The following is a 27,827-nucleotide window of genomic DNA, read 5'->3' on the forward strand; positions in this document are numbered from 1 at the left end:
TTCATTAGGTCCCAGTGGTTAATCTGTGGTTTTATTGCCTGAGGAAGTGGGGTTGTATTCAGAAAGTCTTTGCCAAGACCAATATGTTGAAGGGTTTCCCCTACTTTTTCCTCTAGCAGTTTCAAAGTTTCCGGTCTGATGTTAAGGTCTTTAATCCATTTGGACTTAATTCTTGTGCATGGCAAGAGAGAAGAATCTATTTTCATCCTTCTGCAGATATTTATCCAGTTTTCAAAACACCATTTGCTGAAGAGGTTGTCTCTTCTCCAATGAGTATTTTTGGCATTTTTATCGAATATCAGGTAGCTATAGCTACTTGGGCTTACATCTGGGTCCTCTATTCTGTTCCACTGATCTACATGTCTGTTTTTGTGCCAGTACCATGCTGTTTTTGTTACTATGGCTCTGTAGTATAGGTTAAAATCAGGTATGGTGATACCACCAGCCTCTTTTTTGTTGCTCAGTATTATTTTAGATATTCGAGGTTTTTTGTGATTCCAAATGAATTTTTGGATTGTTTTTTCTATTTCCATGAAGAAAGCCTTTGGAATTTTGATAGGGATTGCATTAAATATGTAGATTGCTTTTGGTAAGATTGCCATTTTCACAATATTGATTCTTCCAAGCCAGGAACAAGGGATGTTTCTCCACTTTCTAGTGTCTTCTGCAATTTCTCGCTTGAGTGTTTTAAAGTTCTCATTGTATAGATTCTTTACTTCCTTGGTTAGGTTTATTCCAAGGTATTTTATTTTTTTTGATGCAATTGTGAATGGGAGTGATTCTCTGATTTCATCCTCTGTGTGTTTGTTGTTAGCATATACGAAGGCTACTGATTTCTGTGTATTCATTTTGTATCCTGCTACATTGCTGTAGGTTTTGATCAGCTCTAACAGTTTGCTAGCAGAGTCTTTAGGGTCCTATATGTATAGAATCATGTCACCTGCAAATAATGATAACGTGACCTCTTCCTTTCCAATTTGTATCCCTTTTATGTGTGTCTCTTGCCTTATTGCTATGGCTAAGACTTCCAAAACTATATTAAATAAAAGTGGGGACAGTGGGCACCCTTGTCTTGTTCCTGATTTTAGTGGAAAAGCTTCCAGTATTTTCCCATTTAGTAATATGTTGGCTGTAGGCTTGTCATAAACAGCCTTTATTATATTGTGATATGTTCCTTCTATTCCCAGTCTCTGTAGGACTTTTATAATGAACAGGTGTTGGATTTTGTCAAATGCTTTCTCTGCGTCTAATGAGATGATCATGTGATTTTTGTCCTTCAACCCATTTATGTAATGTATTACATTTATAGATTTACGTATGTTGAACCATCCCTGCATCTCTGTGATAAAGCCTACTTGGTCAGGGTGAATGATATTTTTGATATACTCTTGTATTCTGTTTGCCAATATTTTGTTGAGAAGTTTTACATCTATGTTCATGAGGGAGATTGGTTTCTAATTTTCTTTTTTTGTTCCATCTTTGCCTGGTTTTGGTATCAGGTTGATGCTGGCCTCATAGAAGGAGTTTGGTAGACTTTCTTCTTTTTCTATTTCCTGGAAAAGCATAAGAAGCAATGGTGTTAGCTCTTCCTTAAAGGTCTGGTAAAATTCAGTAGTGAATCCATCTGGGCCTGGGCTTTTTTTAGTTGGGAGATTATTGATAACTGTTCAGATCTCCATGTTTGTTATAGGTCTATTTACGTGATTAATCTCATTTTGATTTAATTTAGGTAGGTCATATAAATCAACGAAATTATCCATTTCTTTCAGAATTTCATACTTTATGGAGTATATGCTTTTATAGTATGTCCCTATGATTTTTTGAATTTCTCTCTAATCTGTTGTGATGTTACCTTGTTCATCTCTGATTTTATTAATTTGTGTCTCTTGTCTCTTTCTCTTGGTCAGATTTGGTAAGGGTTTATCAATCTTGTTTATCCTTTCAAGGAACCAACCCTTGGTTTCATTAATTCTTTGGATTTTTTTTTTTTTGTTTCTATTTCATTAATTTCTGCCCTAATCTTTATTATTTCTTCCCGTCTACTGATTTTTGGTTTGCCTTGTTCTTCTTTTTCCAAGGCTTTAAGGTGAAGCATTAGGTCGTTTACTTGCAACCCTTCTAGGCACTTAAGACTATAAATTTACCTCTTAGAACTGCCTTCATTTTGTCCCAGAGATTTTGGTATGTGTGTTCTTATTATCGTTTGACTGTATAAATTTTTTGATTTCCTTCTTGATTTCTTCATTGACCCATTCATCATTTAGTAGTATATTGTTTAGTTTCCATGATTTTGTGTATGCTCTGTAGCCTTTCTTGCTACTGATTTGTAGTTTAATTCCATGTGGTCAGATAGAATGCAAGGAATTATTTCAATTTTCCTGAATTTGTTAAGATTTGCTTTGTGTCCTAATATATGGTCTATTTTAGAGAATGTTCCATGTGCTGCTGAAAAGAATGTATATTCTGCAGCCTTTGGATGGAATGTCCTGTATATATCTGTTAGGTCCATTCCTTCTATGACCTCATTTAGTCCAGATGCCTCTCTGTTTATTCTTTCCCTGGATGACCTGTCAATTGATGAGAGTGGGGTGTTAAAGTCACCCACCACCACTGTGTTTGGTGTTATCTGTGACCTTAGTTCTAATAGTGTTTGTTTGATGAATTTGGGAGCCCCCATGTTAGGTGCATATATGTTTAGGATTGTAATGTCCTCCTGTTGGAGTGTGCCCTTAATCAATATAAAGTGACCTTCCTTATCTTTTTTGACTAACGTTGGACTGAAGTCTACCTTGTCAGATATTAGGATAGCTACCCCTGCTGGTTTTCTACGCCCATTTGCTTGAAACACATTCTTCCAACCTTTAACCCTAAGGTAATGTCTATCCTTTGTAGAAAGGTGAGTTTCTTGGAGACAACAAATTGTAGGATCCTGCTTTTTAACGCAGTCTGTAGACCTATGTCTTTTCGTTGGGGCACTGAGGCCCATGATATTAAGAGATATTATTGAAAGGTGTGTATTTATGTTTGCCTTTTTTTTTTTTTTTTTTTTTTGGTGTGTGGTTCCGGTTCTACCTGTGCCCTCTTCTGTTAACTAGTATTTGAGTATTGCTTGTTTTTTCTAGGTTCCTTATATGTGTGCTTTTCCTTTTCTTCAGCATGGAGGATTCTTTCAAGTATTTTCTGTAGAGCTGGTTTTGTCTTCAAATACTCCTTTAACCTGCTTTTGTCATGGAATGTCCTTATTTCTCTGTCTATTTGAATGGATAACTTTGCAGGATAAAGTAACCTTGGTTGACAGTTGTTATCTTTCAGAACTTGGAATATATCACTCCAAGCCCTTCTGGCTTTAAAAGTTTGTGTTGAATAATCTGTTGTAATCCTGATGGGCTTGCTTTTGTAGGTAACTTGGTTTTTCTCTCTAACTGCTTTCAATATTTTTTCTTTGGTGTGTGTATTTGGAAGTTTGATTATAATATGGCGAGGAGAGTTTATTTCCAAGTTTGGTCTGGCTGGGGTTCTAAAGGCTTCCTGAATCTGCATTGGCACCTCTTTCCCAATTTGGGGGAAATTTTCTTCTGTGATTTTTTTGAAGACGCCTACTATGCCTTTGGAGTGGAATTCTTCTCCTTCTACTATGCCCTGCATTCTTATATTTGATCTTTTCATAGTGTCACGAATATCTTGAAATTCTCACTCATACTTTTCTATAAGTTTGTCTTTCTCTTTGTTGGACTGCATTAGGTCTGCCACCTGGTCTTCTAGCTTAGATATTTTGTCCTCTCCCTCCTCCATCCTACTGGTGAGATTTTCTACAGAGTTTTTAATTTCATTAACTGTATTCTTCACTGCTATTAATTCTATCTGCTTTTTCTTTATTATTTCTATTTCCTTATTTATGTCTTATATTGCCTTCTTTATTTCATTAAATTGGTGTCCTGCGTCTTCTTTGATTCCTTTGATTTCCTCTTTGATTGTTTTGATTTGTTCTTTGACCTCTTTGAACATGTTTACAATAATTCTTTTGAACTCTTTCTCAGGCATTTCCTCTAACTCGTTCTCACTGGAGGACATTTCTGATGCATTAATACTTTTAGGTGGGTTTATATCGTCTTGCTCTTTAGTGCTTCTTGTGCTATAATGTATATATTTTTGCATCTTGGATTAAGTTAATGCTTCGATTTTCTAGCTAGGTGGGTATTCTTAGCTGTATCAATTGATTTGATGTTATATATTTTCAGAGTAGGAGCTTAAGGTGTTAGGTGTGGCTCTTAAAACTCTCAGATTATCTACACAGGTGTTCATAGGGATTGAGTTTCCCTGCTATGGGAGTATTCAAGTAGGTTCAGTCAATAAAATACAGGTAGATTCTAAAATTTAACTAAATCCTGTACCCATTCAATCGAAAACAGCCCCAAGTATGTATGCAACAGTAGTTATTATAACAAACAGATCCTCTATCAACAAAAAGGTTAAGACTTCTGGTTTGTTGAGGGATCCAAGTCAGCTTGCGACCAAGTGTGACTCTTCCCTGGTGCAATCCCTGTTACCTTGGATGATTTTGGTCTCAGTCAAGTTGCTGCCTGGGTCATTGGGCTGCTGTTCTGATTTCTGGAGCTGGGCACTGGCTTTTCCTGCGGGGCAAACCGAGCCTGGCAAGTGTGGCCCTGCAGATCAGCACCCGTGCTGCTAGAACTGCTGCTGCTAAAGCTGCCTCTTCTGGTTCTGTCAGCAGCTGAAGCTGCTGCTGCTGCCTCTGCTGCTGCTGTAGCTGCCACTGCTGGAACCACCACTACTGCTGAAGCTGCTGCTGCTATGTCCACTGCTGCTGCTGCCACTGAAGCTGCTGCTGCAGGTCTGCCTCTGCTGACGCTCCTGGGTCTGCTGCTGCTGAGTCTGCCACTGCTGCCGTGACTGGAGTTGCTACTGCTGGGGCCACTGCTACCGGTGCCGGAGCCACTGTTGGTGCTGCTGAACTCTGCTCCTGCTTGGGTCCCGCTGTTGGCTGAAGATGGCATGGCCGGATCCTGGGACTGCTGCTCTGTTCACCAGAGTTGGGCTCAGGTGGTGGGGGAGAGGAGGGAGCTGCAGCTGCTCTGGTTCTCTCGCTGTTCCATGTGTGCTTCTATCTCATGTTCTGCTCCTCCGCTGCTCACTGCCGCTCTCCCTTCATGTTTCCTGAGTTGTGGAGAGTGCCAGTGTGAGTGGAAGCTCCCGCAACTGGCTTTTCCTGCGGCTGGAGCCATGCCTGGCGGCTTTCTGGTGTGCTGCCGCTGCGGTTGGCAGAGCTGCCGGGGCCGCTTTTGCCGGCCTGTGTGGTCTCTGGATGCTCTGGATCTCTTCTACTTCTCTGCTGCCGCTTCAATTTCCTATACACCTCACTTTTTAGTAAAAGTGTGTATTTTGCTGAGATTTTTTGGTCTTTTTTCCTCCCTTGGCTGCTTTGGCATGGTACCTACGCCGCCATCTTAACCGGAAGTCCCCTCCTCTGCTTTTTTATTTCTAGTACTTCTTATTGGTATTTTATCATTATTTCTATTTCTTACTCATGTTTTGTATTGACCTACTTATTTCATTAAGTTGTTCTCTTGGGATTGCTTCCGTGTGGGGCACTGCCAGACACAGGCTAGAGCCTTCAGGAGAGGGGCCTGAGCTTCCAGTCAGGGCTAAGGACCCCCCAGGCTATAGGAGGCCACTCCCTTTTCAAGCCTGGCACTTAGGCTTTGTCCATAGCCTTGTGTCCTTTGGCCAGTTGCCTAGGAAACTCCTTATCAGCCAGCAGCCTTCACATAGTCCTGTGACCCTCTGTAGATCACCTGACTCTCTCCCTAGGTGCTGCACCTGACTCTCTACATGCTGGAAAGAATGTCCCTAGGCATAGGCTAGCAGCATTTAAACCCACCAATCCCCTTAGGTCCCATCCTCCTGTCCTCATATTCTTATAAAGCCATTTCCCTGACAATAAATGGAGAGAGCTATTCACACTGAAACTCCTCCCAAACATCTTTTCCTTTCACACGCTCACCCTCCCTGGTTGCCTGGGCACCATTGGGAGGTCCTTGGATGGCCCCTGGAGCAAGGACACAGGAACCCACAGCTGGCTCCTGAACCGGGACCCTATGAGATGGACAGGGTAGGTGAGTGCTCTTCCCAGAGGGACTGGGAGACAATGGCTCATGTGTTTTTGAAAGCTATCAGGTTTCTCTCTCTCTGTTTTTTTTTTTTTTTTTTTTTTTAAGCTGGGCCTCACTACCTCATACTGACCTGGAATTCACTATGTAGTCTCAGGGTGGCCTTGAACTCACAGTGATCCTCCTACCTCTGACTCCCAAGTGCTGGGATTAAAGGCACACACCACCACACCTAGCAAGATTTCTCTTTTTCCTCCTTTATTTTTGGTTCACTCCATCATGTGGGACCAGAAATGACGAACTGGTAACTGATGTCTCTTGGCTGAAGTGACTCTTTTTTTTTTTTAATTATTTATTTATTTGAGAGCAACAGACAGAGGGAGAAAGAGGCACAGAGAAAGACAGAGAGAGAATGGGCATGCCAGGGCCTCCAGCCACTGCAAAGGAACTCCAGACGCATGCGCCCCCTTCTGCATTTGGCTAATGTAGATCCTGGGGAATCGAGCCTTGAACCGGGGTCCTTAGGCTTCACAGGAAAGTGCTTAACCACTGAGCAATCTCTCCAGCCATGAAGCTGCTCTTCAGTATTGACTGAAGGCCAGCCATCCTCTGCCTGGACCCCAATAGCCTGTTGGGTGTGGCAAAAACCCTCTATTTCTCTTTCCTCCATCATATGAAAGCTATTTTTCTTTGTCTTCCTTTACTTTAATATTGGCTCCCACCAAAAGAAATCACAAATTGTGGATTATGGGCTCTTCTGAAAGTTAAGGGACTTCAGCTTTTCCAGAGGGAGGCCAGCTCCTTTTAGGAAGTCCTCCAGGCCACCCCCTGGATGATTTCTGGGCATCCACATGGCCCAGGCACATGGACCCACATAGCATATCTGGCTAGGAAATGAAAAGTTCAGGAAGGAAGTTTTCCCTCACTCCATTTAAGTGGCAAAACTGGAAGCCCGCTTTGTAAGTGCTCCAAAGCTGCTCAAATCAGAGTTAGGTGGCGGGTTCACATGTGCCCAAGCAATGGTGCCATGGCCTGTGCAAGTGCTATGTCTCTGCCTCCTTCCCCAGTGTCCTTGGCAGTCCCAGGACCCTTTCCCCTCCTTTTGCCTCCCCTCTACAGGCCCCCTCTCATCAGGTAGCCAGATTTGCTCTCCAGCAGTCATCTCGGCAGTGCCTGCATCAAGAAGCAGCAACCAAAAAAAAGAAAGGTCACATTTAATTAAAGCCTATGGTAAACTAAAGTTTTACATAAACGATGCCATACTTTGTTACATGATATCATAAATATAATTACTGAGTGTATGTTGTAGGTTAACTTCAGCTTATGTAAGCTTATGTAAAAGGATTATTGAAAACAACAGAATTTTCTCTGGAGTGGTGACTTATAATTTGTCAGATATTTTAAAATTAAAAAAATATATATTATGATGTCTTTTTACTTAAAAGGAGGAGGCAACTGACCTGACTTCTAGGCCAGCCTTCCTCAAGATAGCAACAAAATTTGACTTAGTTACTTCTGATAAAATCAATTCCAAGTGTGTCATTGGTATTCATGACATAAAATTGTCTTTAGACTACTTGCTTATCAGTGAGTAATAGAATTAATTTGGTGTAGTTTTCCTTAATAGCCTTATATGAAAGATGGTTAATAATGGGGTGAAATGAATTAATTGAAGGAAATGGGAAGGAATTTTTCAATGTTGGACATAGAATGCTTGTTAAAAATGCCATTTGAAACCGGGCGTGGTGGCGCATGCCTTTAATCCCAGCATTCGGGAGGCAGAGGTAGGAGGATCGCTGAGAGTTCGAGGCTACCCTGAGACTACATAGTGAGTTCCAGATCAGCCTGAGCCAGAGTGAGACCCTACCTCAATAAACAAACAAACAAACAAAAAATGCCATTTGAGTGGTACTTAGATAAAAATGTTAAGTATGTGGATAAAGATATGCATATGTACAAAAGACTTTTCAGGCTAAACCTAAACACCATGCCTAAAATTAGAGATTTTTAAACTGTTTACAAACTCTTAAGGAAAGAAAAACTAATTTTCAGGCTAAAATATGTTGGGATAGCCTGTATAAGCCTTATCAAAATTAAGTCATGGGTAAAACATAAAATTATTTTATGTTAATAAATTCCTATGGTACATAAAATCAATAGCTATCAAGATTAAGCCAAAATCATTGGTTGTTAAATTGTGTCTTTTCTTTCAAAAAAAATTTATCAAGGGTTATATTAGAATTTGACTAGCTGTTTCGGCTCAAAAAAGACCAAATTCTGCTCTATTGTATGTAAGGTAACTGTCCCATTTCTGGGGTCTTAAGTCCAGTGCTTATAACAAAATTAACTCTTAAGACATATTCCCTAATTTAGAGTACAACCTCATACTCAAACAATGGTCCTCATCTGACAAAAATAATTTCAAGCTCCGTGATTCTGTTTCCAATTTTCTCTTGGTAATTGGTACCCACACAGATATCTGAACTAATCAAAATGTTTTCAAACACAGGTGCTAAGACTTTATACTGCCTCACTTTTCCTTTTCTGACAATTTCTAGGTTAAATTAATTAATTTGTAAATCAATTGGTATTATTTTCAAGGCTGATAACAGTTTCTGCCTGTACTTATAACTGTTAGATATTTAAAGTGCAAGATGTGCCTACTTTCTATGCCTCAGATATATGGCTTGTGCTGCCACAGGACAACAAAACTGTAAAAGGTTGGACAAAATGATTTTAGAAGCTCTTGTGCCATTCTTTAACTGATTCTATTTCAGTAATCAAATGTGCTTTATATGTACATACATCTAGGTTGGTGTAACTTCCTTTCTAAGTGTGTTAATAACCTATGTAGAAGCTAAAGCCAACTGGAATCACTGGAGCAAAAAGGGCCAATATTTTTGCCAGTGCTTCCAGGTCATGAGGCCACTGGAGATGATGGGGCACTTCTACTGGCTCCCTGGTAAGTCACCTGTCTTCCTGAGCAGGGAGGATATGGAGACCCAAACAAAATTGGTGTACAGTCTGAAACAGGAGAGTCACAATGGAGGAAAAATCAGTCCTTCTGATTTCCCAAAGAAGGGAAAACTACATGGCCAGCATGGTCCTGACTCATCCTGACAGACAGAAAACACCAGTAAGCTATAAGGCTACTCCTGGGTTCCTAAAGTCTCTTTGAAGAACCATTAGTGACCTCCAAAATTAATCCTTAATTAAATTTTGGCTATCTGCATGGTCTTAAACACTCAGATAGAAATGTATAACCAAAGATAAAAATACCTGAAATATATAAATGGCCTGTTAAGTAATACAACCAGAGCTTTCCAAGAGGGGAAACAAACAAGACCTTTTAAGACATCTTTTCCCCATAGCTCTAATTCAATAATAATAATAATAAAATATAGTGTAAGATGGTTATTTTCAAACTTAGAATATATAAATAAGTTCTGAAACCAAAAATATATTTGTATAACCTTTAATGACACCCAATGGTTTTCTATTATCAAGGTTTAATGTTGTGTATATGTTTCTGATATCTCTTTTAATATCTCATCTGTTTTATAAGCCATGTTGAATACTACTGTGCCATTTAATGAACATTTCTGGAAGAAAATATCAGCTAGCTAATCCTCAGATGGTCCTGAGACAATTCAAGTCTGTCTACTTGGATTCCCTTGACCTCAATAAGGATCAGTTATCTGGGTTCTCACTTCTTATTAACTCATTACTTTATTCTTTCTCCCCAGTGTTCTCTTCCAAGTCTATCTTCCTACACTCCAGGGTCCATTAGAATAGTTCCCCTCTCTGGGAGAGACTCTCTAACTGCCACAACTTCCTGCCCCACTTAGCAGGAAATAGTAAGTAATCTGATATCTTTGTCCCTTGTCCCCTAACAGCAGTTAAAGTGCCTTCTGATGAGAGGGAAAAGTAAAGGGGGATAGAATTAGGGTGACTGGAACCCTGAAGATAAAAAGGACAAGAAAAGTTTTCTTATCTCTTGCCCAGTTCTAAAGAACTGTTTTGCCATGTGTTCTGTGAGTCCCTGACTCTGAAAAGGACAGGCCTCACCCTCTTTGATGCAGGTCAAGTTATGGCTCTCTGCCTGTCCAGCTCTAAGCCAATCAGGGCTAAATGCCCACTCAATATTTTCATAATCAGAACCAGTTGTGTCAAGACACCTGCTCTCCTTTGGTGCAAAAGGAGTAACCATGCCATCAATAAATATTTCCTCTCCCACTTATTGTTGCCCAGTCTTGATTGCTTCACAGGTGTATCTCTACAAGAAAAAAAATCTACAAACTCTGCTGCTCCAATTGAAAGAGATCTTCATCCCTTTGCTGGTGGGCCTCAGTGTGATGCTGCCTCTGGATGCTTCTGGTGACCAATAGCCTTGAATTTCTCCAGAGACAATTGAACTTTCTCGTGGGTGTGGTACTTAAAAACTGTCTAGCCTTATACTTCATTACTGATGAACTTGGAGGGGGGGGCATGTATGATCTTGGGACAAGAATATTGTTTTCTTTCTTTTTTTTTTTAAATATATTTTCGAGGTAGGGCCTCACTGTGGTCCAGGCTGACCTGGAATTAACTTTGTAGTCTTAAGGTGGCCTCAAACCTATGGCAATCCTCCTACCTCTGCCTCTCAAGCACTGGGGTTAAAAGCATGTGCCACCACGCCCAGCTTTAAATATATATATATTTAACAACTTCTATACTTATAACACACCATGGTATTTCTCTCCCCTCCCCTCCCCCACTTTCCCCTTCATAACTCTGCTCTTAATCATATTCCCTCAATTTCTCCATTTGTCTCTCTTTTAATTCAATGTCATCATCTTTTTCTCCTATTATGAGGGTGTTGTGTGGGTATTGCTAGGCACTTTGAGGTATTGGATATTGAGGCCAAATTATGTCTGGACAGTTGTATGTAAGGAGTGGTATCCTTCCTTTGGCTCTTACATTCTTTCCAACACCTCTTCTGCAATGAACTCTGAGCCTAGGAGGGTGTGAGATGCTTTAATGCTGGACACTACTCTGTCCCTTCTTCTCAGCACTATGTTGTCTTTTGGGTAATCCCAGTGGTCATTGCTATCTGAAAAGTGAAGCTTCTCTAGCCAGAAGTGAGAGTAGAATTGATATATGAGTAAGAGGTTTGTTGTGCTTCCAAATAAATTTTAGGATTGTTTTCTCTATTCCTGTGAAGAATGCCATTGGAATTTTAATGGGGAATGCACTAAATGTGTGCATTGCTTTTGGTAAGATTTACATTTTCACAATAGTGATTCTTCCAATCCAAAAACATGGGATGTCTTTCCATTTCCTTGTGTCTTCTGCAATTTCTCACTTGAGTGTTTTAAAATTCTCATTGTAGAGATCATTCACTTCCTTGATTAAGTTTATTCCTAGGTACTTTATTTATTTATTTATTTATTAGGCAATTGTGAATGGGAGAGATTCCTTGATTTTATTTTCTGCATGTTAGTTATTAGTATATAGGAAAGCTACTGCTTTCTGTGTATTTATTTTGTATTCTGCTATGTTGCTAAAAATGTTTATCAGGTCTACCAGTTTGCTGGTAGAGTTTTTAGGGTCTTTTATATATAGAATCATATCATCTGCAAATAGTGATAATTTGATCATTTCCAATTTGTATCCCTTTTATGAGTATCTGTTGCCTTAGTGCTATAGCTAAGACTTCCAGTATGATATTAAGTAAAAGTGGGGACAGTAGACACCCTTATTTTGTTCTGAATTTAGTGAAGTTTCGAGTTTTTCACCATTTAGCATTATGTTGGCTGTAGGTTTGTCTTAAGTAGATTTTATTATGTTGAGATATGTTCCTTCTATTCCCAGCTTCTGCAATACTTTTACCATAAAAGGATGTTGGATTTTGTCGAATGCCTTTTCTACATCTATTGAGATGATCATGTGATTTTTATCTTTCAGACCATTTATATGATGCATTAAATTTATTAATTTGCATATGTAGAACCACCCCTGCATACGTGGGATAAAGACAACTGGGTCAGGATGAATAATCTTTTTGATATATTCTTATACTCTGCCAAAAGTTTGTTCAGAATTTTCATATCTATGTTCATGAGGGAGATTGGTCTGTAATTTTCTTTTTTCATTCTGTCTTTGCTTGGTTTTGGTATGAGGGTGATGCTGGTTTCATAGAAGGAGTTAGGTAGAATTACTTCCTTTTCTATTTTATGGAAAAGTTTGAGAAACATTGGTGTTAGTTCTTCCATAAAGGTCTGGTAAAATTCACCAGTGAATCAATCTGGGCCTGGGCTTTTTTTTTTTTTTTTTTTTAGTTGGGAGACTTTTTATAACTGCTTGAATCTCTGTACTTGTTATAGGTCTATTTAAATGGTTTCTCTCATCTTGATTTAATTTTGGTAGGTCATATGAATCAAGGTAATCAGGTAAGCATCCATTTCTTTCAGATTTTCAAACTTAGGGGCTTATATATATTCTTAAAGTATGTCCTTATAATTGTCTGAATTTCTTTGGTATTTGTTGTAATGGTGCCTTTTCATCTCTATTTTTATTAATTTTTGTCTCTTCTCTCTTCTGGTAATATTTGCTAAAGGTTTATCAATCTTGTTTATGCTTTTAAAGAACCAACTCTTGGATTCAATGATTCTTTGGATTTTTTTTGGGGGGGGGAGTGGGGGTTCTATTTCCTTAATTTCTGCCCTAATTTTTATGATTTCTTCTCATCTACTGATTTTTGGTTTGCCTTGTTCTTCTTTTTAGAAGGAAAGCCTGAAGGTGAAGCATTAAATTGTTTATGTGTGAATTCTCTAATTTCTTAATATAGGCACTTAGAGCTATAAAATTCCCTTTTAGGATTGCCTTCATTGTGTCCCAAAGTTTTTGGTATATTGTATTATCATCATCATTTGATTCTATGAATTTATTGATTTTCCTTTTTGATTTCTTTAATGACCCATTGATCATTCAATAGTGTACTGTTTAGTCTCCATAAATTTCTGTGTGCTCTGTGGCTTTTCTTATTGCTGATTTGCAGTTTAATCCCATTGTGGTCAGATAGAGTACAGGGGATTATTTCAATTTTCCTATATTTGTGGAGATTTGCTTTGTGTCCTAATAAATGGTCTGTATTAGAGAATGTTCTATGTGCTGCTGAGAAAAATGTATATTCTGCAGCATTTGGATGGAGTGTTCTGTAGATCTGTTAGGTCCATTTGTTCCATGTCTCTGTGTTTATTTTTTTGTCAGGATGATCTGTTAATTGATGAGAGTGGGGTATTGAAGTTTCCCACTACAATTGTGTTTGATGTTATCTGTGACCTTAAGTCTTATAGTGTTTGTTTGATGAAACTGGGAGCCTCCATTTTGGGTGTATATATGTTTAGGATTGTAATGTCCTCCTGATGGAGTGTTCCTTTAATCAGCATAAAATGACCTTCTTTCTCTTTCCTCACTAATGTTGGTTTAAAGTCTATCATGTCAGATATCAGGATAGCTACCCCTGATTGTTTCCTAGGCCCATTTGCTTGAAATTCCATTTTCCATCCTTTTACCCTAAGGTGGTATCTAACTTTTATTGAGAGATGAGTTTCCTGGAGGCAACAAATGGCAGGATCCTGCCTTTTAATCCAGTTTGCAAACCTGTGTCTTTTGGGTGGTGCATTGAGGCCATTGATATTAAGAGTTACTCTATTTTTTTTTTTTTTTTGTTTTTGAGGTAGGGTCTCACTCTAGCCCAGGCTGACCTGGAATTCACTATGGAGTCTCAGGGTGGCCTTGAACTCACAGTGATCCTCTTATCTTTGCCTCCTGAATGCTAGGATTAAAGGCGTGCACCACCATGCCTGGCTTAAGAGTTATTCTTGAAATGTATGCATTTATTCTTGCCATTGTTCTTATTATGCAGTGTTTCAGGTTTTCTCTTTACTCATTTGTTTTAACTGTTATTTGAGTATGGTTTATTTTTTCCTGTTTCCTCCTATGTGTTTTGCTTTCTCGTTGACATTAAGAATTCCTTCAAGTATTTTCTGTAGAGCTGGTTTAGTTGTCAGAAATTCCATTAGTCTGTTTTTGTGGTGGAATGTCCTTATTTCTCCATCAATTTGAATTGATAGCTTTGTAGGATAAGGTAATCTTGGTTGACAATTGTTATTTTTCAGACCTTGGAATACATGTTCCAAGCCCTTATGGCTTTTAAAGTTCATGTTGAGTAGTCTGCAGTTATTCTGATGGGCTTGCCTTTGTAGGTGACTTGCTTCTTCTCTCTAACTTCTTTCAAAATATTTTATTTGGTTTGTGTGTTTAGTAGTTTAATTATAGCATGGCAAGGAGAGGTTCTTTCCAGATTTTGTCTGTTTGGTGTTCTAAGAGCTTCTTGTATCTGCATTGGCATTTCTTTTCCAATTTAGGGAAATTTCTCTTCTATAATTTTGTTGAAAACACCTATTAAGCCTCTGGGTTGAAATTCTTTTCCTTCTGTTATACCCTGAATTCTTATGTTTGATCTTTTCATAGTGTCCCAGATTCTTGAAATTCCCACTCAAACCTGGCTATTACCTTGTCTTTCTCTTTGTTGGACTGTATTAAGCTCTGCCACCTGGTCTTCTAGTTTCAATATTTTGTTCTCTCCTTCATCCATTCTACTGGTAAGACTTTTCACAGAGTTTTTTTTATTATACTGACTATTTTTCAGACCTAGGATTTCAGCCTGGTTTTTCTTCAGTATTTCTATTTCCTTACTCATGTCTTGTAATGACCTCTTTATTTCATGAAGCTGGTTTTTCTGTGTTCTTTTTCAGAAGTTTGATTTGTTCTTTAATTCCTTTCTTTTCTTTTTGATTCCCTTCATTTCTTCTCTGATTTCTTTGAGCATGGAAACCATCATTTTCTTGTAATCTTTGTCAGACATTTTATCTAAAACAGTCTCATTGGTAATCATTTCTGATTGATTTATATTTTTGGATGGGACTGTATTGTCTTGATTCTTTCAGTTTCTTGGATTATATTGTAGCAACTTCTGCATCTTGAATTGATTTTATGCTTGGGTTTTCTACTTACCTACAGTTTTCCCAGACATGGCAATCTACCTCTACCTACCCTCAGGATATGAGTTCAAGGTGCTAGGTATAGCTCTTGTCCCCCAATCAAGCCACAGAAGTAATCCTTGGTGTTGAGTTTGCTTGGTAAGCAAGTGTGTTAGTGGACTGGGTAGAACAATTTACTGGCAAGTTCTTAACTTCAACTGAGCAACATACACAATCAATGAAAACCAGCACAAAGTATGCAATTGTGAGGATTAAAACAGATAGTCTTATAAAGCCAAAATTCCTAAGGGTTTGTATTGTTCTACACCCTTAATCTTGTCAGCTTGGGTATAGGTATTTCTCTTCTTTATTGGTTTCCAGATCAACCTGGATCTGAATTAGAGCCTGTCCCCAATACTGACAGAAGCAAAAGACAAAGGCAATGAAAGCATCAAAGGCAATAATATTCTATCCCCAAATACATGTTTTTTGAAAATGTAAAGCCAACCAAGAATATATACCCTGACAAGGAAAGAGAGAATAGCTTTCGCAGTACAGGCATATATACCTGTTTTCTTGTCAGCCTCGTTATGTTTGGGGGTAGCTTCCAATCTCATTACTGCTTAGTGCCTGCCTAGATCCCTCTGTGTTGTGCTGTGCAGATATACCTTTGATCTCCTCTGCTGGCTGTGCTGCCATGAGGGCTGATTGCTGGAGGTTTGTGGTTCAGATGGTGGGGGATGGAAGAGTACAGACTTCTGGAGTTGCTGGCACTTTCAGTACTCTTCAGTTGATCTCATCTGTCTTTCCTTCATATTTCTTTGCAAGAAGGCTGATGAAGTTGAAAAATCTGTTGCTTGGTGTTTGTTGCAGCCAGCCATGCATGCCAGGTGGGCAACGTCGGGTGGGTGCTTGGATTGTAGGCTGAGAGCACCTCAGTGGGACTCTGGCCATTTTCTTCCTTTCTGGTTGGTCTTGGTCTTTCCAGCTTCTCTGCTGTGTCTAAGAATAATTTATAATCCTTAACTTTTCAGAAGAAGAGTGTATTTTTCTGGGATTTTGCTTAAATCCCTCCCTCGGCTGGTTTCATGTGTCTCCTATGTTCCATCTTATCTGGAAGTCCCCTTGTTTTCTTTGTTAATGAATCAAATGTTGTTAAGCTGCTTGACTGCTACAAACCAGCAGACCCCACCACCTGGTTCTTAATCCTTTAGTTAGCTTCTATTCAGCCCCCTCCTTACTATAGGAACCCTATTGCTTGTATCCCCCTGTCTCATCAAATTTCTCAGATAACAAATAACTAATATTCCTGAGGTTGCTACTAATCAGGTTCTCATACACCACCTAACTTTATCTGGATCTATGGTAAATTATAAAATACTCATTCAGGATGGTACTGCCCCTTTATAAAAACAAAGGGGGAGTTGTCAGACCCTGCCAATAACAGACTGGAGCCGTCAGGAGAGGGGCCTGAGCTGGCAGGTAGGTCTAAGGATCACTGGGCTACAGGCCACTCCCTCTGCTAGCCCAGAACATCTTTAGCCCTGTGACCTTTGGCCAGTTGCCTAAGAAACTCCCTATCAGCCAGCAGATTTCATGCAGTTGAGACCCTCTGTAGATCACCTGACTTTCTCCCAATGTGCTGCATCTGACTCCCTAAGTGCTGGAAAGAATGCCCCTAGGCATAGGCTAGCAGCATTTAAACCCACCAATCCCCTTAGGACCCTTCCTCCTGCCCTCAGATTCTTATAAACCCATTTTCCTGACAATAAACGGAGAGAGCTGTTCATACTGAAACTCATTCCAAAAGTTTTTTCCTTTCACGTACTCACCCACCCAGGTTTCCTGGGTGCCTTTGAGGGGACCATGTCCAGGTCCCAGAGGACACAGGAACCCACAGTTCAGGAGTTAGTTTTCTTCTTTAATTTCGTATTTGATTTCTTTGAACATAAATATAATCTCTTCTTGTTTTCTCTGTCTCTAAAATAAAATAAAATAAAATAAAATAAAATAAATACAATCTATTAAAAAATAAATAAAGAACACACCCAGAGGGTTGATTTTATTGTTTCTATTTGAGATGTTTGTTGTTAGAGGGCTTTCAGAAGGAGTTTACAAATCCTCTGGCCTCTTCTGATGTTTTAGGAAGTGAGTGTGACAGTAAGTTACAGGATGGCAGTATGATTATCTAAAGAAACAAGTCTCAAACTTTTTGTCTTTAGGACCTCTAAATACTAATTTATTAAAATTATTGGTGACCTCAAAGAACTTTAGTTTTTTCCTTTTATTTTTTTTTTGGTTTTTCAAAGTAGGGTCTAACTCTAGCCCAGGCAGACCTGGAATTCACTATGGAGTCTCAGGGTGGCCTTGAACTCACAGCAATCTTCCTACTTCTGCCTCCCGAGTACTGGGATTAAAGGTGTATGCCACCACGCCCAGCTACTTTTATATTTTGGATATGTCAACTATCAGTAGATTATCAATACAAAATATAAATGAAGAAATTAAATGTATACTTATGTTAACTCATTTAGGAAAGTGATAAACCAGTTATGTTGTAATATGTTACCTATTTTAAAGAAAAAGTACTCATGTTTTTTTAAAACCCAAACTTCAATAAGAAAAGGGTCACTGTTTTACATATTTGCAAGTCTTTCTCATGCCAGGCTTAATGTGAGATGGCTAAATTCTCCTAGCTACTTCTATATTCAGTCTATCAGGCAGTCATATAACCTTGAGCAATCGATAATTTCCACTGAACATTATGAGAGAGTAAAAAGGGAAAACCTTAATATTATCCTGAAAAATAATTTTCCTCTCAAGAATTTCCTTACAGAGTGTTTTGGAACCCCACAGTACCTCAAACCACACTTCAAATCACTATCTTAAAGTGTATTTTTTGCTAGATATAACCATGAATGAATTATAGTTTTTTTTCCAGCAATAGTACATATAATAACACTAGAGAAGATGTTTAAGGAATATATTTAAGTTCCTATATCTCACAAAAGTGGAGATGAAGAACAGTATGACCCAGTGCACAGAATCAGACAATCTGGTAGAGTTCCACTAAAAACCTTAATTCATGACCAGATATTCCACAAGATTTTGCACTTCACCAGTCCCTTGGAATATTTAAAATATAGCCAGATTCATCCAAAATATACACATTGGAAATACAGCATAAGTTGTACTTAATCCCTATTCTTTTTTCAGATTTAGCATTTCAGATAATTTAAAGGTTGGCTTTTTTACCTCAGACCATGCTACTCAGACAGATTCCACTGAAATTTTGCCATTAAAAGAGTTGACTTCATCAACAGAAAAATTACTGCAGGTAAACTATCTCTATTTTTGAGTCTTAAGATAATTTTGAATATTATTTGTCTTTATGAATGTTTTGGCAGTGCTAGGGTTCAAACCCAAGGCTTCATGAGTGTTGTACAAGCACTCTACCACTACACTACACTCTCAGTTGTTGTTTTGTATTATTTTGGCAGAATTAAAATGATCAAGATTTTAAAAAAATATTAACACCTTTGAGAAACTGAGCTGAATAATAAATAGCTATTGTTAAAATTATTAAAATAAGGTATGATTTATACTTATGTTATATTTTTGTCATACTTACATGTTAACTTGTTTAATGAAATGCTTTGTTACTACATTCTTTTGAAATCTATGAACATTTCCTATTTATGACACTTAAGGAAAATTATAAATATTTTAGCAGGGCATAATGGTGCACACCTTTAATCCCTGCACTTGGGAAGAAGAGCTAGGTGATTGCTATGAATTCAAAGCTAGCTTGGGACTATATAGTGAATTCCAGGTCAGCCTGGGCCTTTAGCCCTACCATGAAAAAAACAACAAAAAAGAAAATTATAAATATTTTGCATATGGATGAACATAGACAACTATATACTCAGTAACTCTGGTTATTCATATAGCTTTGTCAAGTTTTTTTCTTTATAGCTTTTGAAAATTATTTTTTATTCATTTGAGAGAGAGTGGGGGACAGAGAGAAAAGGGCAGACAGAAAGATAGTGGATATGGGCATACCAGACCTCCTGCCACAGCAAATTGCAAATGCTTCCTCCACTTTGTACATCTGGCTTTATGTGGGTACTGGGGAATCAAACCTAGACTTTATCATAAGCAAGCACTTTAATAGCTGTGCCATTTCTCCTGCCCATGGATTTTTTTTTTTTTTCTTTTTTCAAGGTAGAGTCTCACTCTGGCCCAGGCTGATCTGGAATTCACTATGTAGTCTCAGGGTGGCCTCGAATTCATAGTGATCCTCCTACTTCTCCCTCCCGAGTGCTGGGATTAAAGGCGTGCGCTACCACGCCCAGCTTCCATGGATCTTTTTTGATTGTAAAAGAATAGATCATTTCACAAATATTAAATATTGAGCTATTACCAAAACTATCATACCTCATTTTATTTTTCATTTAATACAACTTTGAGATCCTTCTATATTGGTACATAAAGGCATTTCTCATAGCTAAGCCCAAAAGTGCCTGCCACTCGGGAGACTGAGACAGAAGTATCATGTGGCCAGCCTGGTCAACTTTGTGAGACACTATGTAGAAAAAAAAAAAAAATTGAGGACTGGGAATGCAGCTTAGTGGTAGAATGCCTACGGTTCAATGTCTAGTACTAAAAATAAATAAATAAATAAATAAAATTCTTCATTGACTTCACAGGTATAATGTCACAAGATGTACATTGTATATTTAGCTCTCACATTTTGGTAGCCTTCTAATCCTTTTAGTGTAATAATTAATCTTATGCATATTCTTACCAGTAAATCTGTGGTGAAAATGCTTAAAAGTTGAATTTCTGAGTTAAAGGATGTAGGCATTAGTCATTTGGAAGCATATTGCCAAACTGCCCTACCTAGAGATTGTACCAACTTTTACTCCACTGATAGCTTTTGAGTATGTCTCTCTGCTACATACTTACCACTTATTGTCTTCTTTCATAAACACATTTCCTAGAAAGGCTGTACAGTTTTTGTGATTTGATTTGCTTTAATCCTGCCTATGGATTAAATGAAAACACTTATTTTCTAACTTGGAGGAACAAAAATTAAGACCAGTAAGACAAACATAGCACAAGAGAATAGAGTTCTGAGGAGGAGCTGCTTTGCAAGTAGATACTTCCTTGCTCTTTTTAGTCATTTAGTCTCTATCAGGTCATGAAAATGTAGACTTCACTAACCACAAGTTACTAATCTCCTAATGGCTTTTAAAGAGGTTTTTTTTTTAATTTTTAAATTTTATTTATTTATTTATTTGAGAGTAACAGAGAGAGAGAGAGAAAGAGACAGAAAGAGAGAGAGAGAGAGAGAGAGAGAGAGAGAGAGATTGAGAATGGGCGCCCCAGGGCCTCCAGCCACTGTAAACGAACTCCAGACGCGTGCGCCCCCTTGTGCATCTGGCTAACGTGGGTCCTGGGGAACCGAGCCTCGAACCGGGGTCCTTAGGCTTTACAGACAAGTGCTTAACCACTAAGCCATCTCTCCAGCCCTCCTAATGGCTTTTAATCAGGACTTGTCACAGTTCCCTCCCATGCAGGTACCCTTGCTGCATAGTTTTATTCCTTTGTAAGCAGGTGTGTCCAAACCAAGTTTTTGTCAGGGTGATTTAGGTGAAATATTGTGTGTGCAGCTCTGGAAACTTCTTCGAGACACATTTCAGGAGCACTCACTGCTTCTTCTTGTTTACTCCTTCCAGTTCCTTCTTTTTGCCTCTCTCTCATACTCTCCAAGACTTTATCTAATTCTAATAACATCCTCAAAACTCCATTTCTAAATGTGACAGTCACATTCCTTTCATTCCAACATGAGTTTGGGAGGGGACAAATCACATTTAAACCATAGTATGCCATCATTAAAGCTTAGTTTGCAAATTATTATTTTGAAGGCCTGGATACCATGACATAGTATTACTAGAATTCTCAATTACACCATATGTCAGAGCTAATCTTTCTAAAATAAAGTCTAGGTCTTTTGACAGGTACCAGGCCACATACCCAGAACCTGAGAATGTGCTGGCATATTTAAATACAGAGTCTCATTGTCTACAACAATGTATGCTTTTCACTTCATAGATGACTACATCACTTCAGGTGGATTTTGGGTTTCTTAAAGAATTGATTCAACTAAAGTTTGAGGACCGACTTAAAGAGGAGTCTTGGAAGATCTTTAGTGTTCTACATGAGCGAGTTGTGGAAGTGGAAAAACACTATCAACAGGTATTGTTTTCTCATGTTCCCTTTATGGATTGATTCTGTATTTAGATATGTGGATGGTGCAGCTTTAGTTTAGTAACTGATAGAGGCAACTTATGAAGGATGTGTCTCCAGAAGCTAATCATGGTTTCACTATGTGTTGAGAATTTTGGTGAATACCTTGTGTACTAATTGGTAATCTTCACATTTACCCTATAAAGTTGGCATTACTTTTCCTCTTTATCAGACAAGGAAACCAAGTCACAAAAATGTTAATTAACTTATTCAGGTTAAGTTAAGTGGCAGAGCTTTACATTTCAGGTCAGACAGCTCAATGCTTGAGTTCTTAACTCTTAATCACAATTTGACATATATTTTGTGCTTTAATGGCTCTATAGGACCCAAAGACATGAAAACTACTGCTTCAAGGAATTTCCTAAAATGGTCAGGGTGCCATACTTATCTCTCATTAGAATAGGCATTGCTATTATTTCTGTGCTGTAAAATAAGGAAACTCATATTTAGGTGGTCAGTCCATAGTTACTATGCTAAGCATTTTAAACATGTTAAAAACATTAAGTTTAAAATGTTCAAATAAAAAAATGTTTAAACATGTTAAAAATGTTAAGTTTCTCAAAATCCTAAAATAAAAATCTTGTTAACCCTGACATACCAATGAAGAAACTGGGCTTGCCAAGATTATAATTTATACAAGCTCAGACAGTATGGGGCATGATACTTTAATTCAGCCCTTTCTGACTCTAATGTTGATTACTCCATCCTGGAATCAATTATTATATTATTATATAATTATTATATAATCAAATTAATATAAGAATCAGAAACATTTTTCATTGGGAGCTTTAATCAGCCCAGATATCCAGGTCCATCCATTTTCCTATGAACTTCATAATTTATTTATTTATTTTTTTTTTTTACTGATAATAGGACTCTATTTTGTGTATGTACCACATCTTCACAGTACATTCATCAGTTGATGGGTATCAGCTGATTCCATTTTCTAGCCATTATGAATCTAGCAACAACAAACACGATGAAGTAAAAATCTCTATAGTAGAATATATGGACCAAAGGGAAAAGCATAGTCATTTAAAAAACTTTGTGAAGGGCTGTTGTTCACATTGCTGGTAGAAATCACCCAACCAAGAGCAGCTTCTGGGAAAAAGAGGTTTATTTTGGCTCACAGGCTCTAGGGGAAACTCCATGATGGCAGGGGAAAATGATGGCATGAGCAGAGGGTAGACATCACCCCCTGGCCCACATAAGGTGGACAACAGGAACGGGAGAGTGTGCCAAACACTGGCATGGGGAAACTGGCTATAACACCCATAAGCCCACCCCCAATAATAAGCTCCCTCCAGGAGGCATTAATTCCCAAATCTCCGTCAGCTGGGAACTTAGCATTCAGAACACCTAAGTTTATGGGGGACACCTGAATAAAATCACCACAAGGGCATACCCTCTCTTCTTAACCAAAAAACAATATCTGGATCTTTTACTGTATTCTACTCATCTATGAGTCTATTTTGGGATTTTTATTTCTGTGAAAAATAGTACTGGAATTTGTATTGGAATTGCATTGAAAACATATATTACTTTTGGTAGGATGGCCATTTTCATATTAATTCTTTCAATTGGTAAGCATGAGAGGTCTTTCCATCTTCTGTGTTCTTGTGTTCTCTAGAATTTTACTGAACTAGGAATAGTCCAAGATATTTAATTTTTGTGGCTATTGTAAATGGTACTGTTTTCCTGATTTTTGTGTGTTAATTTTCTATCTTGCCATTTTCCTGAAAGTATTTATCAGCTCTAGTAATTTTTGGTAGATCTTTAGGGTCTCTTAGCAACAGAATCATATCATCTACAAATACAACCAATTTGACTTCTTCCTTTCCCAATTTGTATTCCTTTCCTTTTTGTTTTTCTTTGTCTTATCACTCGTTAAAACTTCAAGTACTGTGTTCCAGACCTTACTGAGAATGCTTCAAGGTTTTCCCAATTCAGTATGATATTGCTATATATTGGATACATTATGTTGAGATAAGATCCCTCCATCCCTAATCTATCCAGTGTTTTTTTTTTTATCATGGTAGGATGTTAGAATTTGTCAAAGGGCTTTTCTGCATCTATTAAAATGATCATGTGATTTGTGGCCTTAAATCTATTTATATGAATTATTACATTGATTAATTTCCTTATGTTGAACCATACCTGCATTTTTAGAGTAAAATCTACTTGATTTCAGTGAATTATTTGTTTTGATGGGTTATTGGATTCAATTTGAAAGAATGTTACTGAGAATCTTTGGGTCTGTGTTCACCAGAGGTGCTGGTCTATGATTTTCTTTCCTTGTTGAGTCTATGTCTGGTTTTGGTATTCATGTAATTCAGACTTCATAGGAGTCATGAATATTATCTCCTTTTCAATTTTATGAAATAATTTGAGAAGCTATGGTTTAAATTCTTCAATAAAGTTTTGATAGACATCTGGAATAAATACTTCTGGTCCTGGACCTTTGTTATTGTTGGGAGGCTTTTAATTACTGTTGTACTCTCATTAGATGTTGTAGCTTCTATTCTGATGTTTTCTCTCTTCAGAGTTTAATTTTAGTAGGTTGCAAGTGTCAATAAATTTTCTAATTTGTTAAAATATGGGTTTTTGCAATATGCCATTAAAAATCTCCAAATTTCATTGGTATCTGTTGTAACATCTCATTTTCTTCTCTCAACATGATTTGTTGATTGGAGTTTTCTCTCTTTTTCTTATGACAAGCTGGCCAGAGATTCATCAATCTTGTTTAGTCTTTTAGAAGAATCAGATTTTCATTTAACCATTTCAAAGACTGTTTTCCTCATGTTTTTAATGTTTTTAAAATTTATTTTATTTATTTGAGAGAGAAAGAAAGAGGCACAGAAAGAGAGACAGAATGGGCATACCAGAGCCTTCATTTACTGCAAATGAACTCCAGATGCATGTACTACCTTATGCATTTGATTATACGAGTCATGGGAGATTGAACCTGGGTCCTTTGGCTTTGCAGATAAATGCGTTAACTGTTAAGTCATACCACCAGATCTGTTTTCTTCATTTTTAGTTCACTGTTCTTGTTTTTCCAGTGCCTTCAGGTGGATCATTAAGTTATTCATTTGCGATCCCTTTGTATTTAGAACATAAACATTTAGAGTTAGAAACTGTCCTTGTCATTGTGTTCCATAGGCTTTGCTATGTTTTGGAGGTGTATTTTATAGCCAGCTCTCCTTTGCTACAGTTTGGTTCACTCTCCTGCTACACATCCAAAATTGTCATTAACTGGGAACCAAGCATTTAAAACACATGAGTTTATGGGGAATACCTAATTCAAAGCTCCACATTTCACTCCTGGACCCATAAACTGATGACCATGATGTAATATGCAATGCATTTAGTTCAACTTTAAAAGTCTCCATGTTTTTTTTTCCCAGTCCCAGTACTGTACATTTGCATAATTCAAGGTCTCTTAATGGTTAATCTGTAAGACCAAAACACACATAATAGCACAGAATAAACATTTCACAGTACAGAAATGGCATTGGGCATAGCAAGAAAAGACTGAACCAATGCAAGATCTACAACAAACAGGGCAATCATCAAATCCTTTAGGTCCAAATTTAACATCTGTAACCAGTGATGAGTCTTTGGGATTCCAATTCTGCTACCTAGCTGGGCTCATAGCCTAGGGAATAAGGAATCCCAAGCTGGCAACACTCCTTGGAAGCCATCCCACATTCCTGGCATCTCAATAAAAATTTTCAGATCTCCATTGCAACCCATGGTTCATCCTCATGCTTTCATCAGGCCTCCATGCAAGAAATCCTGCTTCACTTTGCCCATGGCCATTTCCAAAACAGAAACCATGTTGCAAATCCAATGACCCTTCTTTCCTGCATTTGTATACTCCATACCATTAGAAGGGCTACTAATTTGTTAATCAAGGGAAAATAAAGCTGACTTTGAAGAATAGACTTTTATTTAGCGTTCAGGTCCCTTACTTTCCAGAGTCAGCATCCTTTCCACTGTGTGAATGGACAATAGCTGCCCCAATCTACATGGTTGCAGGCCCTCAAAAACCACAGTTGAACTGCTGAATTTCATTTCTTTCTGTGCCATATCCATCTATCCATAACAGTCCATTTCTACACAATGTAACACTCCACAAGTTCTTAGGATATGGGAAGAATGCAGTTAGCTTCTCACACAAACTGCCTCTAGCCCAGTCTTGGCAAAACTCTTCCCCTCATAAGCCAAACCTCACAGTCTACAGTTCTTACAGCATTTAGATCTTTCAACTCTGATCAGAATGGTCCATCAAGCTTTGGTTAGAGTACTGCAAAGCATCTCTTAGACCATTGTTTCAAAATCTTCCACATTCCTCTTGAGAATTAGTCCCAAAAGGCCTAAAGCCAACACAGCCAGGTTTCTAGCAGCAATGACTACGCTCCCCTGGTACCAATTCTGTTGTAGTTACATTCTTGTTGTTGAGACAAAATACCTGACCAAAAGCAACTGATGGGAAGAAAGTGTTTTATTTTGGCTTACAGTCTTGAGGGGAAGCCTCATGATGGCAGGGCCAGCATGGTATGAGCAGAAACTGTATGTCACTTCTGCATAACAGGTGGAAATGAGCAACAAGAGAGTGAGGCAAACTCTAGCAAGGGCACTCCTAAGCCTGTCTCTAGTAACAGACCTCCACCAGCAAGGCTCTGCTTCTCAAATTGTCACCTGCTGGGGCCCAAGCATTCAAAACATATGAACTTATAGAAGACATCTAATTCAAACCACCACAAGGGATTTATAGGAATTTTCTTTATTTTGTGGATACTTGCTTTATGTCCTTTAAGGTGTATTTTAGAGAATATTATATGAGTTAGTAAGAAGAATGTATATTCTGTAGAGTTTGAATGGAATGTTCTGTAGATGTCTGTTAAGTACATTTGATCTATGTGTTATTTAGCTCCATTGTTTCTCTATTTAATTTCTGTCTAGATCATCTGTCCATTAGCAATATGGGGCATTAAAATTATACAGTATTATTTTGTTGGTATTTGTGTCTGATTTATGTCTAGTGGATTTTGCTTTATCATATTTGGTGCTCCTGTGTTTGGTGCATATATATTTATGATTATAACAACCTCTCATTGCATTGTTATTTTGATAAGTTTAAAGTGGCTTTCTTTATCTCTTTTGATTGCTTTTGGTTTGAAGTTTTTTTTTTTTTTTCCTCCAGATATTAGTATAGCCTCACCTGCTTGCCACCTATTTTCATTTACTTGTAATGACTTTTTCTATGCTTCTACTGTAACATGATATCAGTCTTTAATGCAAAGGTGGGCTTATTTTTATTATTTTATTTTATTTTTTAAGGTAGGGTCTCACTCCAGCCCAGGCTGACCTGGAATTCACTATGTAGTTTTAGGGTGGCCTCAAACTCACAGTAATCCTCCTACCTCTACCTTCTAAGTACTGGGATTAAGGTGTGTACCACCATGCCTAGCTTAAAGATGGGTTTCTTGAAGACAGCAAATGTCTTCAAGATCCAGTTTTCTGATTGAGTGTGGTAGCCTGTATCTTTTTTAGAAAACATATTTATTTATTATTTGCAAGCAGAGTAAGATAGAGAGAAGAGAATGAATGTTTCAGAGCCTCCAGCTGCTGCAAATAAACTCCAGATGCCTGTACTACTTTGTGCATCTGGCCTTACATGGGCTTTGTAGGCAAGCACCTTTAATCCTTGGGAAATAATCTTTCAAATGAGGAGTTAAGTCTATTGATATTCAGAGTTATGACTGAGTGATATGGGTTAAACACTGTCATGTTAAAGATTTTATGGTTTGATGTTTTACACTTGTCCTTCATTTGATTTAACAATTGTTCTAGTTTTTATTATTGGGTTTTATAACCTCCTAGAGTCTGTTAAGTATATTTATTCTTCCCTTTAATGTAAAGTATTTTTTTTAAAATTATTTATTTATTTATTTATTTATTTGAGAGCGACAGACACAGAGAGAAAGACAGGTAGAGGGAGAGAGAGAGAATGGGCGCGCCAGGGCTTCCAGCCTCTGCAAACGAACTCCAGATGTGTGCGCCCCCTTGTGCATCTGGCTAACGTGGGTCCTGGGGAACCGAGCCTCGAACCGGGGTCCTTAGGCTTCACAGGCAAGTGCTTAACCGCTACGCCATCTCTCCAGCCCTAATGTAAAGTATTTTATCCAGTGTTCTCTGTAGGACTGGCTTAGTGTTCATATATTCATATAGCTGACTTTTACCATGGAAAGGTTTTCTTTCATCTTCTAGAATGAGAGATACTTTTTCTGGGTATAGTAGTTTGGGTTAGCAGCCATAGACTTTTAATATATGAAATACTCCATCTTGGCTATTT

General features: G+C 38.0%; 1 protein-coding gene across 1 annotated transcript in view; it reads left to right on the forward strand.

Moving 5' to 3' along the window:
* The window catches only part of C15H10orf67 (chromosome 15 C10orf67 homolog), a 202,224-nt gene that overhangs the window by 32,115 nt on the left and 142,282 nt on the right, over positions 1-27,827 (forward strand). The window contains exons 2-3 of the mRNA XM_045134756.1: positions 18,371-18,491; positions 21,272-21,415. Coding sequence (XP_044990691.1) covers positions 18,371-18,491; positions 21,272-21,415 — 265 coding nt within the window. The remainder of the gene's footprint in view (positions 1-18,370; positions 18,492-21,271; positions 21,416-27,827) is intronic.

Source organism: Jaculus jaculus, chromosome 15, assembly GCF_020740685.1.
Source record: "Jaculus jaculus isolate mJacJac1 chromosome 15, mJacJac1.mat.Y.cur, whole genome shotgun sequence".
NCBI lineage: Eukaryota > Metazoa > Chordata > Mammalia > Rodentia > Dipodidae > Jaculus > Jaculus jaculus.